The following is a 12,022-nucleotide window of genomic DNA, read 5'->3' on the forward strand; positions in this document are numbered from 1 at the left end:
TGTGTGTATATATTTGTGTTAGTATGTGTGTTTATATGTAAATATGACTATGTATGTATGAGTGTGAGTGTATATGTGACTGTGAGTTGTGTGAGTGTATATATATGTGTGTTTATATGTAAATATGACTATGTATGTATGAGTGTGCGTGTATATATGAGTATGAGTGTGGGTGTATATATGAGTGTGTGTGTATATATGTGTGTTAGTATGCATGTTTATATATAAATATGACTATGTATGTATGAGTGTGCATGTATAAGTGAGTGTGTGTGTAGGAATGAGTGTATATGTGACTGTTAGTGTGTGTGTGTGTATGTATGTGTGTCAGTATTGAGTTTATATGTATATATGACTATGTATGTATGAGTGTGCATGTATATGTGAGTGTGTGTGTATGAATGTGAGTGTAAATGTGACTGTGAGTGTGTGTGTGTATTTATATGTGTGTCAGTATTGAGTTTATATGTAAGTATGACTATGTATGTATGAGTGTGCATGTATATGTGAGTGTGTGTGTATGAATGAGTGTATATGTGACTGTGAGTGTGTGTATATATATGTGTGTTTATATGTAATATGACTATGTATGTATGAGTGTGAGTGTATATGTGACTGTGAGTTGTGTGAGTGTATATATATGTGTGTTTATATGTAAATATGACTATGTATGTATGAGTGTGTGTGTATATATGAGTATGAGTGTGGGTGTATATATGAGTGTGTGTGTATATATGTGTGTTAGTATGCATGTTTATATATAAATATGACTATGTATGTATGAGTGTGCATGTATAAGTGAGTGTGTGTATATGAATGAGTGTATATGTGACTGTTAGTGTGTGTGTGTGTGTGTATGTGTGTCAGTATGTGAGTTTATATGTAAATATGACTGTATGTATGAGTGTGCATGTATATATGAGTGTGTGTGTATGAATGTGAGTGTATATGTGACTGTGAGTGTGTGTGTATATATATGTGTGTCAGTATGTGTGTTTATATGTAAATATGACTATGTATGTATGAGTGTGCATGTATATGTGAGTGTGTGTGTGTGTGTATATATGTGTGTCAGTATGTGTTTATATGTAAATATGACTATGTATGTATGAGTGTGCATGTATATGTGAGTGTGTGTGTATGAATGAGTGTATATGTGACTGTGAATGTGTGTGTGTGTGTATATATGTGTGTCAGTATGTGAGTTTATATGTAAATATGACTATCTATGTATGAGTGTGCATGTATATATGAGTGTGTGTGTATGAATGAGTGTATATGTGACTGTGTGTGTGTGTGTATATGTGTGTCAGTATGTGAGTTTATATGTAAATATGACTATGTATGTATGAGTGTGCGTGTATATATGAGTGTGTGTGTATGAATGTGAGTGTATATGTGACTGTGAGTGTGTGTGTGTATATATATGTGTGTCAGTATGTGTGTTTATATGTAAATATGACTATGTATGTATGAGTGTGCATGTATATGTGAGTGTGTGTGTGTGTGTGTATATATGTGTGTCAGTATGTGTTTATATGTAAATATGACTATGTATGTATGAGTGTGCATGTATATGTGAGTGTGTGTGTATGAATGAGTGTATATGTGACTGTGAGTGTGTGTGTGTGTGTGTGTATATATATGTGTGTCAGTATGTGAGTTTATATGTAAATATGACTATGTATGTGTGAGTGTGTGTGTATGAATGAGTGTACATGTGACTGTGAGTGTGTGTGTGTATATATATGTGTGTCAGTATGTGTTTTATATGTAAATATGACTATGTATGTATGAGTGTGCATGTATATGTGAGTGTGTGTGTGTGTGTATATATGTGTGTCAGTATGTGAGTTTATATGTAAATATGACTATGTATGTATGAGTGTGCATGTATATGTGAGTGTGTGTGTATGAATGAGTGTATATGTGACTGTGAGTGTGTGTGTGTGTGTATATATATGTGTGTCAGTATGTGTGTTTATATGTAAATATGACTATGTATACATGAGTGTGAGTGTGTGTGTGTTAATGGAATCAGAACTGGGGTTCTGTGAGTTGCATTTTCTGCAGCCTTGGAAGCTGCCCGAGCCAGGGGTGAGTACTCCGCTCAAGCTGCTGACAGTGTAGATATCGGGGTGATGGGAAGAGCAGACGATCTGACAGTCTGTGTTTCCACCTTCCTTCACACTTCATCATGATTGCCTCTGCCTGCCCTGTGCTAGTCCCTTCCCCTGCCTTTCTGGTTTACATTTACTGCACAGTGACACTGTGTCACTGTGCAGTAAATCTCCATATACTGGAGGATGAAGCTCCTGAAAGCAGTAAAGGTCAGGTCTCTGCTGTGATTAGTGGAAGACAGAAGTGGGAGCTTCTCTCCTGAACTTCCTGCCGTGTTCTGGTTGGAGCAGGGGAGTTGGGGGAGAAAGTTGCTTCCCCCCAAGACTGTCCTGTGCCTGGACTGTTCCCACCTATGTGTTTTTGGCACTTGCTTAGAAGCTAGGCAGTAGCTGGTTAGCTGCTATTTGGTTAGTTAGCATTCATTGATAGCTCTGCGCTGGAGTTTGAGAAGCTTGGGCTCTTTTTGTGATTCATTATTGAAGGTTTTGCAAGCTGAGCCTCCCACACTCTATCATGTCCTTGCTTTGTGTCTTTTGGCTGAACCCACCTGCAGCTGTGTACACACATCAGAAAGACCATATACACAGGAGAGACTGCACACACAGCCCAGAGAGTACATATAGGGGAGAGTGTACCTGTAAAAGAATGCTTATTTCAGAGAGAGTGCACATATGAGGGAGACTTTACATTTGAAAGAGTGCACAGATGATAGATACTGAAAACACAGGGAAGACAGTGCTTCTGAAAGAGGGTACAGATAAGAGAAAGTGCATACATGTGGGAGACTGTACCTGTGAAAGAGCATACAGAGGAGAGTGTAATCGTGAGGGAGACAGTACTTGTGAAAGAGTGCATACATACATAAGAGTGCAAACATGAAGGAGATATACCCATGAAAGTGAACAAATAAGTGCAAAAATGAGGGAGACAGTACTTGTGAAAGAGTGCATACATACATAAGAGTGCAAACATGAAGGAAAATGTAAAACTTTTTCCAGATTTAGCACCTGTTACAGGTAATAAGAGACGAGAATTCTTAGCCTTTAGGCAAAGATTTATTTCTTTGGGTTTCTCGTTTCTTCTTAGATATCCATGTCGATGTATTATGAAGAGTGCATAAATGTGGGAGACTGTACTTGTGAAAGAGCATACAGAGGAGAGTGTAATCGTGAGGGAGACAGTACTTGTGAAAGAGTGCATACATTTTTGCACTTATTTGTGCACTTTCACGGGTATATCTCCTTCATGTTTGCACTCTTATGTATGTATGCACTCTTTCACAAGTAATGTCTCCCTCATTTTTGCACTTATTTGTGCACTTTTATGGAGAAAGAGATGTATTGGGGGGAGGATAGAAAGGGGAAGGGAGTGAATTAATTTGGGGATCAACAATCAGGAGTTGCCACAGTAAGGAACAGTAAAATGATACGCCTTGACCATGTGCTGGGAAACCCAGTGGCCAAGTGCTGAAGCAGAGGATTTCCAGTGGGAGGGAGCAGGGGCGGAGGGCAGAGGGATGGAGTAAAGGTCAGCAGAAGGAGTTGCTCTCACAAGACTATAAATATTAGTAGGGGAAAAGCAACCAGGCAGGAGGACAGGGGCACGGAGAAGGAGTCCCAGGGAATCCCTGACGCTTGCTGGCTCTGCAGATTAATCCCTTTGCAGCCAGGATGTGGATCGCAGCCCTCCTGTGCTGCCACTTCCTCAGGGCAGTGGTCGGAGAACCCACCCAACCGTGAGAGAGCAGAGAACACGTCCATGACTGTCTGTCTGTCTGTCTGTCCTCTCTGTCTGCATGGTCTATTTTACTTCTCAACTATGTTGATAGAGGCTGATCAGAGTTAAAGGAGAGTAGGAGACCTGTCCTCTCCCCTACTGATTACAGGGTGTGCAGGTTAAAGGAGACCTGCCCTTCCTGCAGGCTGGGATAAAAAAAAAGTGCACAGAGGAGAGGACAAACACGAGAGAGACAGTACTTTATTTATTTTGTGTTTTTTTTATACCGGCATTCACGATAGGCATCACATCATGCCGGTTTACATTTAACAAGGGGTGAAAAAATAAGACAATATAAGAACTTTAACAGGTGTGGAGCTTAAAATCTTGCAGTTACAATAAAACAGGGAAGTACACAACTGGGAGCAGGAAAAGAAAAGGAGATAGGAGATTAACAGAAAGAGCAATAATTTACAATGTAATAGAAATTGATTACAGTGTAATGGTTAAGTCTGAAGGTAAGTAAGGTAACTTGTGATAGAATTAAAGGAGACCTGCTCTCTCCTCAGACTGGGATCAGTGTGTGCAGGGTTATAGGAGACCTGCCCTCTCCTCAGGCTGGGATCAGTGTGTGCAGGGTTATAGGAGACCTGCCCTCTCCTTAGGCTGGGATCAGTGTGTGCAGGGTTATAGGAGACCTGCCCTCTCCTCATGCTGGGATCAGTGTGTGCAGGGTTATAGGAGACCTGCCCTCTCCTCATGCTGGGATCAGTGTGTGCAGGGTTATAGGAGACCTGCCCTCTCCTGAGGCTGGGATCAGTGTGTGCAGGGTTATAGGAGACCTGCCCTCTCCTCATGCTGGGATCAGTGTGTGCAGGGTTATAGGAGACCTGCCCTCTCCTCATGCTGGGATCAGTGTGTGCAGGGTTATAGGAGACCTGCCCTCTCCTCAGGCTGGGATCAGTGTGTGCAGGGTTATAGGAGACCTGCCCTCTCCTCATGCTGGGATCAGTGTGTGCAGGGTTATAGGAGACCTGCCCTCTCCTTAGGCTGGGATCAGTGTGTGCAGGGTTATAGGAGACCTGCCCTCTCCCCAGGCTAGGATCAGTGTGTGCAGGGTTAAAGGAGACCTGCCCTGTCCTCAGGCTGGGATCAGTGTGTGCAGGGTTATAGGAGACCTGCCCTGTCCTCAGGCTGGGATCAGTGTGTGCAGGGTTATAGGAGACCTGCCCTCTGCTCAGGCTGGGATCAGTGTGCCCTCTCCTCAGGCTGGGATCAGTGTGTGCAGGGTTATAGGAGACCTGCTCTCTCCTCAGACTGGGATCAGTGTGTGCAGGGTTATAGGAGACCTGCCCTGTCCTCAGGCTGGGATCAGTGTGTGCAGGGTTTATGGAGACCTGCCCTCTCCTCAGGCTGGGATCAGTGTGTGCAGGGTTTATGGAGACCTGCCCTTTCCTCAGGCTGGGATCAGGGTGTGCAGGGTTATAGGAGACCTGCCCACTCCTCAGGCTGGGATCAATGTGTGCAGGGTTTATGGAGACCTGCCTTCTCCCCTACTGATTACAGAGTGTGCAGGTTTAAAGGAGACCTGCCCTTTCCTCAGGCTGGGATCAATGTGTACGGAATTAAGGGCAGATCTAACGCAGTGGTCCCCAACCCTGTCCTGGGGGCCCACCAGCCAGTCGGGTTTTCAGGATATCCACAATGAATATGCATGAGAGAGAATTTGCATGTTAGGGCTTGGATCAGTATGTTCAGGCTGTGAATAGGGTTTAAGAAGACCTGCCCTAGGTGACAAACAGCTTTAGACCCCAATAGTGTGTGCATTCTATCTGTACACTCCTATCTGTACACACTGGGATCAGTGTGTGCATTCTATCTGTATACTCCTATCTGTACACACTGGGATCAGTGTGTGCATTCTATCTGTACACTCCTATCTGTACACACTGGGATCAGTGTGTGCATTCTATCTGTACACTCCTATCTGTACACACTGGGATCAGTGTGTGCATTCTATCTGTACACACTGGGATCAGTGTGTGCATTCTATCTGTACACTCCTAGTATCTGTACACACTGGGATCAGTGTGTGCATTCTATCTGTACACTCCTAGTATCTGTACACACTGGGATCAGTGTGTGCATTCTATCTGTACACTCCTAGTATCTGTATACACTGGGATCAGTGTGTGCATTCTATCTGTACACTCCTAGTATCTGTACACACTGGGATCAGTGTGTGCATTCTATCTGTACACTCCTAGTATCTGTACACACTGGGATCAGTGTGTGCATTCTATCTGTACACTCCTAGTATCTGTACACACTGGGATCAGTGTGTGCATTCTATCTGTACACTCCTATCTGTACACACTGGGATCAGTGTGTGCATTCTATCTGTACACTCCTAGTATCTGTACACACTGGGATCAGGGTGTGCATTCTATCTGTACACTCCTAGTATCTGTACACACTGGGATCAGGGTGTGCATTCTATCTGTACACTCCTAGTATCTGTACACACTGGGATCAGGGTGTGCATTCTATCTGTACACTCCTAGTATCTGTACACACTGGGATCAGTGTGTGCATTCTATCTGTACACTCCTAGTATCTGTACACACTGGGATCAGTGTGTGCATTCTATCTGTACACTCCTAGTATCTGTACACACTGGGATCAGTGTGTGCATTCTATCTGTACACTCCTAGTATCTGTACACACTGGGATCAGTGTGTGCATTCTATTTGTACACCCCTATCTGTACACACTGGGATCAGTGTGTGCATTCTATGTGTACACTCCTAGTATCTGTACACACTGGGATCAGTGTGTGCATTCTATCTGTACACTCCTAGTATCTGTACACACTGGGATCAGTGTGTGCATTCTATCTGTACACTCCTATCTGTACACACTGGGATCAGTGTGTGCATTCTATCTGTACACTCCTAGTATCTGTATACACTGGGATCAGGGTGTGCATTCTATCTGTACACTCCTAGTATCTGTACACACTGGGATCAGGGTGTGCATTCTATGTGTACACTCCTAGTATCTGTACACACTGGGATCAGTGTGTGCATTCTATCTGTACACTCCTAGTATCTGTACACACTGGGATCAGTGTGTGCATTCTATCTGTACACTCCTATCTGTACACACTGGGATCAGTGTGTGCATTCTATCTGTACACTCCTAGTATCTGTATACACTGGGATCAGGGTGTGCATTCTATCTGTACACTCCTAGTATCTGTACACACTGGGATCAGGGTGTGCATTCTATGTGTACACTCCTAGTATCTGTACACACTGGGATCAGTGTGTGCATTCTATCTGTACACTCCTAGTATCTGTACACACTGGGATCAGTGTGTGCATTCTATCTGTACACTCCTATCTGTACACACTGGGATCAGTGTGTGCATTCTATCTGTACACTCCTAGTATCTGTACACACTGGGATCAGTGTGTGCATTCTATCTGTACACTCCTAGTATCTGTACACACTGGGATCAGTGTGTGCATTCTATTTGTACACCCCTATCTGTACACACTGGGATCAGTGTGTGCATTCTATCTGTACACTCCTAGTATCTGTACACACTGGGATCAGTGTGTGCATTCTATCTGTACACTCCTAGTATCTGTACACACTGGGATCAGTGTGTGCATTCTATCTGTACACTCCTAGTATCTGTACACACTGGGATCAGTGTGTGCATTCTATCTATATACTCCTAGTATCTGTACACACTGGGATCAGTGTGTGCATTCTATCTGTACACTCCTATCTGTACACACTGGGATCAGTGTGTGCATTCTATCTGCACACTCCTCCTATCTGTACACACTGGGATCAGTGTGTGCATTCTATCTGTACACTCCTAGTATCTGTACACACTGGGATCAGTGTGTGCATTCTATCTGTACACACTGGGATCAGTGTGTGCATTCTATCTGTACACTCCTAGTATCTGTACACACTGGGATCAGTGTGTGCATTCTATCTGTACACTCCTAGTATCTGTACACACTGGGATCAGTGTGTGCATTCTATCTGCACACTCCTCCTATCTGTACACACTGGGATCAGTGTGTGCATTCTATCTGTACACTCCTATCTGTACACAGTTTAAGAAGAACTGCCCTATCCTCAGGCTGGGATCAGTGTGTGTGTGTGTGTGTGGGGGGGGGGGGGGGGGGGGGAGGGTTATAGAGAGGTCTCCCTGCCCTTCCTGCAAACTGGGATCAGTGTGCATGTTGCCATGTTGTGCTAAAAATTTAAAATACCATTTTTTTAGCCAAAATAATCTTGCTACTTTTTTCTATAAAAAAGTAGATCCTGCTTAGTAAAGTCTCTGTCTCCTTCTTTCTGAAAGGATTAAAATCCTGTTTTATGCTACAGAGACATCTGGAAGAGCACTTTCCTGCACTGTTTTATAGCACTGGTTATGGGACTTAAGAACACAAGAACATAATAACTTCACTACCTGAATTTAATCCACTTTGAAGGTGGAATATAAATCAAATAAATAAATAAATAAATAAAATAGGATTTGCCATACTGGATCAGCCAAGGGTCCATCAAGCCCAGTATCCTGTTTCCAACAATGGCCAATGCAGGTCACAAGTACCTGGCAGGATCCCAAACAATAGATAGATCCCCTGCTGCTAGCACCCAGGAATAAGTAGCAGCTTTTTCCAAATCTACCTTAGCTATGTTAACTGTCTTTACTATCAAACACACGGTTGCATTATTTTCATTTTCTATCACAGGAACTACCTGGTGGTGATTCCAGCTCTCCTGGAGCACCCGTCTGAGCAAACAGCCTGCTTTCAATTCAGCAGCTTCCAGGGAACCAGAAATTTGGACATTGCATTGTTGCAGGACTCGGGCATGAGGACTGACCTGCTGACCAAAAAAATAAAGGAGTCTATTCCCTTGCAGTGCATCACCTTCCAGGTGAGAGCAGGAGCCCCACCCCCCCCATGTGTGAGCAGGAGCCCCACCCCCTGCTGTGTGTAACCTTCCAAGTGATAGCCCCACCCCTGCTGTGGATAGATGAATAGAGAGGCAAAGAGATGAATAAAGTAATGGGTTGATGGATATTGAGGTATAGGAGAGTTGGATTGATGGATTCAGGAGTGGATAGATGAACAGAGAGGCAGAGAAATAGTAAAGTGATGGACTGATGGATATTGAGGTAGAGGTGAGCTGGATGATGGATTCAGGGTAGATAGATGAATAGGCAGAGAGATGAATAAAGTGATGGACTGATGGATATTGAGGACGAGGAGAGCTGGATTGATAGATACAGGGGTAGATAGATGAATAGAGAGGCAGAAAGATGGATAAAGTGATGGATTGATGGATATTGAGGAAGAGGAGAGCTGGATTGATGGATACAGGGGTGGATAGATGAACAGAGAGGCAGAAAGATGGATAAAGTGATGGATTGATGGATATTGAGGTAGAGCAGATCTGGATTGATGGATACAGGGGTGGATAGATGAATAGAGAGGCAGAGAGATGGATAAAGTGATGGATTGATGGATATTGAGGAAGAGGAGAGCTGGATTGATAGATACAGAGGTAGAATAGATACAGAGGTAGAATAGAGAGGCAGAAAGATGGATCAAGTGATGGATTCTTGGTTATTGAGATGCAGCAGAGCTGGATTGATGGATACAGGGGTGGATAGATGAATAGAGAGACAGAAAGATGGATAAAGTGATGGATTGATGGATATTGAGGTAAAGATCTGGATTGATGGATACAGGGGTGGATAGATGAGGCAGAGAAATGGATAAAGTGATGGACTGATGGATATTGAGGTAGAGGAGAGCTGGATTGATGGGTATGGATGGGGGGATAGATGGTTATACTGTAGATAATCTTTAACATTCATGGGTGTTGTTATAAGCAAATAGGAATTTACATGATCCTGTCTTTTGCATAGGTCCCATCTCCCATCCAAGGAAAAACAGAGGAAACTGCTACGCTCCAGGTGAGGATCCGCGGTGAGGGAGTCCCTGATATCACACAGACTAAGCATGTCCTGATCCGTCAGAAGAGAAGTGGAACCTTCATCCAGACAGACAAACCTATTTACAAGCCAGGAGATACAGGTGGGGACCTTAGAAGAGATGCACAGTTTGTCTCACCATTCTGAAATGGGTGTCCGGTACTGGACTGGGGGTCTCATTGCTTTTTGGGTCTTGTCTTGGCCTCTGTCTCCATTGTACCTTCCTATTGGGTCCTTGTAGGCTTTGACTATTTTGGTCCCAACAGGGTCATGCATGGCCTGGTCCAGTACTAAGGTTCCATTTTTTTTGTTTCCCTTCCAGTAAACTTCCGAATCGTCACATTGGACAAGAACTTTATTCCCAGTAATGATAAGGTGAGCTTCCACAGGGTGTGTGTTGGTGAGGGGGAGGGAGAGGATGTAGCATGACCAGGAGACTTTAATGTGGTCACATGACCTGCAGTGTGATGTCATAGTCACCCAAGCCTTTGGGTGCTGCCTGCAGTCTGGGGGCTACAGGGGATGGAGCTTTTGTAAATATCCTTCACTTATTTCTGGTTCTCACCTTCACTCCTTTTGCACCTGGTGATAAAATGGTATGACCTCCCCATTGGACTCTGTGGTGAAACAGTCTGAGCACCCCTCTTCCTGGCAGTTTAATGGTCCACACTGCCCCTGTGCTGGGGCTGTGACCATGTATTCTCTGGAAAGGAGACCAGACCTTTGTATTTTTCCAATTTTCACGATTTTACACTGAGTTTCATGTAGCAGATGTGAAGGCAGCCATTTTGTTTCCCAGCAATGATGAACATTACATCTCAACATAGGCCACCAGCACCAGTAAAATAACAGCCCTTAATTTCTTTTTTCCTCTTGTGAACATCTGCTGCATACTTACAAGTTAGAAAGGAAAGTCAAGGATTGCCCCATCGATGAACCTAGACTGGTAGGAGGAGGGGGCAGGATCTGTCATTGTTATCAGTAGCAAACAATATGGCCGCCTCTGTGACAGCTGCATGGGTGGTTTTGAATGGAAACTACCTGCAGTTTGTTTGCTCAGTTAAGTTTCCATCGCACACACTGAGAGGTCGAGGAAAGCACATTTGGAAAAGAGGCAGGGAAGGAGTTGGTTGAATCTGATTCATCTTTAGAGGCTATAATATGGACCTGGGCCTGTACTGAGCAGTCTAACCTGTCAGATCTCTTTTTTCTCTTGCAGCACCCACTGGTGGAGCTCCGGGTAAGAGCTGAATCCATTCACAGTCTGTGGCTTTACCAGGGAATGGTGGAGCTAGGGGGTAGGGAATGGGCAAATGGGACAGTGATTCCCCCTCCCTATTGGTTGTGCAAAAGAATCCACCATTGAAAGGGACCCCAGTTGTGGGTCATATTTTATGTAAATCGCTCTGCTGTGATTAGTCAGGGGAGTTTGCCTGAAGGTTTCTGACCTGTGTGCATTGTTTAGGATCCAAAGGATAACCGGATTGGCCAGTGGCTGAATGAGACTCCAAGGCAAGGGATCGTGGAGCTGAAATTCCAGCTTGCTTCTGAGCTCATCTTCGGGAGCTACGCCATCAGTGTGAAGGAGGCCAGAGCCTCGTTTGATGTGCAGGAGTACGGTGAGTGTGCGGGAGCTCCCTGGGCTGGTGCTGTCATGAGTGTTAAACCAGCAGAATCATGATCTGTGAGGAGATGTGTCCCAGTCAATCACAAACAGAGAGAACGAGTGTGAGCCAGGGGACCTCCTGCTGGCTCAGATTTAGAAGAGAGGGCATAGTATAAATAAATAAATAGATACTGGGGGGATGGGGGGACAGCAATGAATGTTGTGTACCCTATTGGAACTTAAGATCTGTGTGTACATGGGCAGAGGCGACGGGACACCAGTGGTTAAAGTATTTTTTGTTCCATTCTGTTCTGTACACTACTAGTGCTACCCACCTTTGAAGTTAACATTCACCTCCCCCGGACTGTCACCTGTCTGGATAAAATCATCCACTGGAATGTATGTGGCAGGTGAGTGATGGGGATTCACATAATGGCAGCAGTGGAAGATCAGGGATTGGCATGGTGGGAGCAGTGGGATTGGAGCTTAGTATGGTGATAATGGTGGTGGCAACCAGAGCTTTGGGTGGTGGTATCCGCAGGATC

At 44.2% G+C, this 12,022-nt stretch overlaps 1 protein-coding gene across 1 annotated transcript in view; it reads left to right on the forward strand.

Moving 5' to 3' along the window:
* Positions 1-12,022, forward strand: part of LOC115078384 — a 187,186-nt gene that overhangs the window by 127,431 nt on the left and 47,733 nt on the right. The window contains exons 41-46 of the mRNA XM_029581292.1: positions 8,622-8,808; positions 9,806-9,974; positions 10,194-10,246; positions 11,091-11,111; positions 11,337-11,490; positions 11,803-11,887. Of these exons, the coding sequence (XP_029437152.1) occupies positions 8,622-8,808; positions 9,806-9,974; positions 10,194-10,246; positions 11,091-11,111; positions 11,337-11,490; positions 11,803-11,887 (669 nt within the window). The remainder of the gene's footprint in view (positions 1-8,621; positions 8,809-9,805; positions 9,975-10,193; positions 10,247-11,090; positions 11,112-11,336; positions 11,491-11,802; positions 11,888-12,022) is intronic.

This window comes from Rhinatrema bivittatum, chromosome 16, assembly GCF_901001135.1.
Source record: "Rhinatrema bivittatum chromosome 16, aRhiBiv1.1, whole genome shotgun sequence".
NCBI lineage: Eukaryota > Metazoa > Chordata > Amphibia > Gymnophiona > Rhinatrematidae > Rhinatrema > Rhinatrema bivittatum.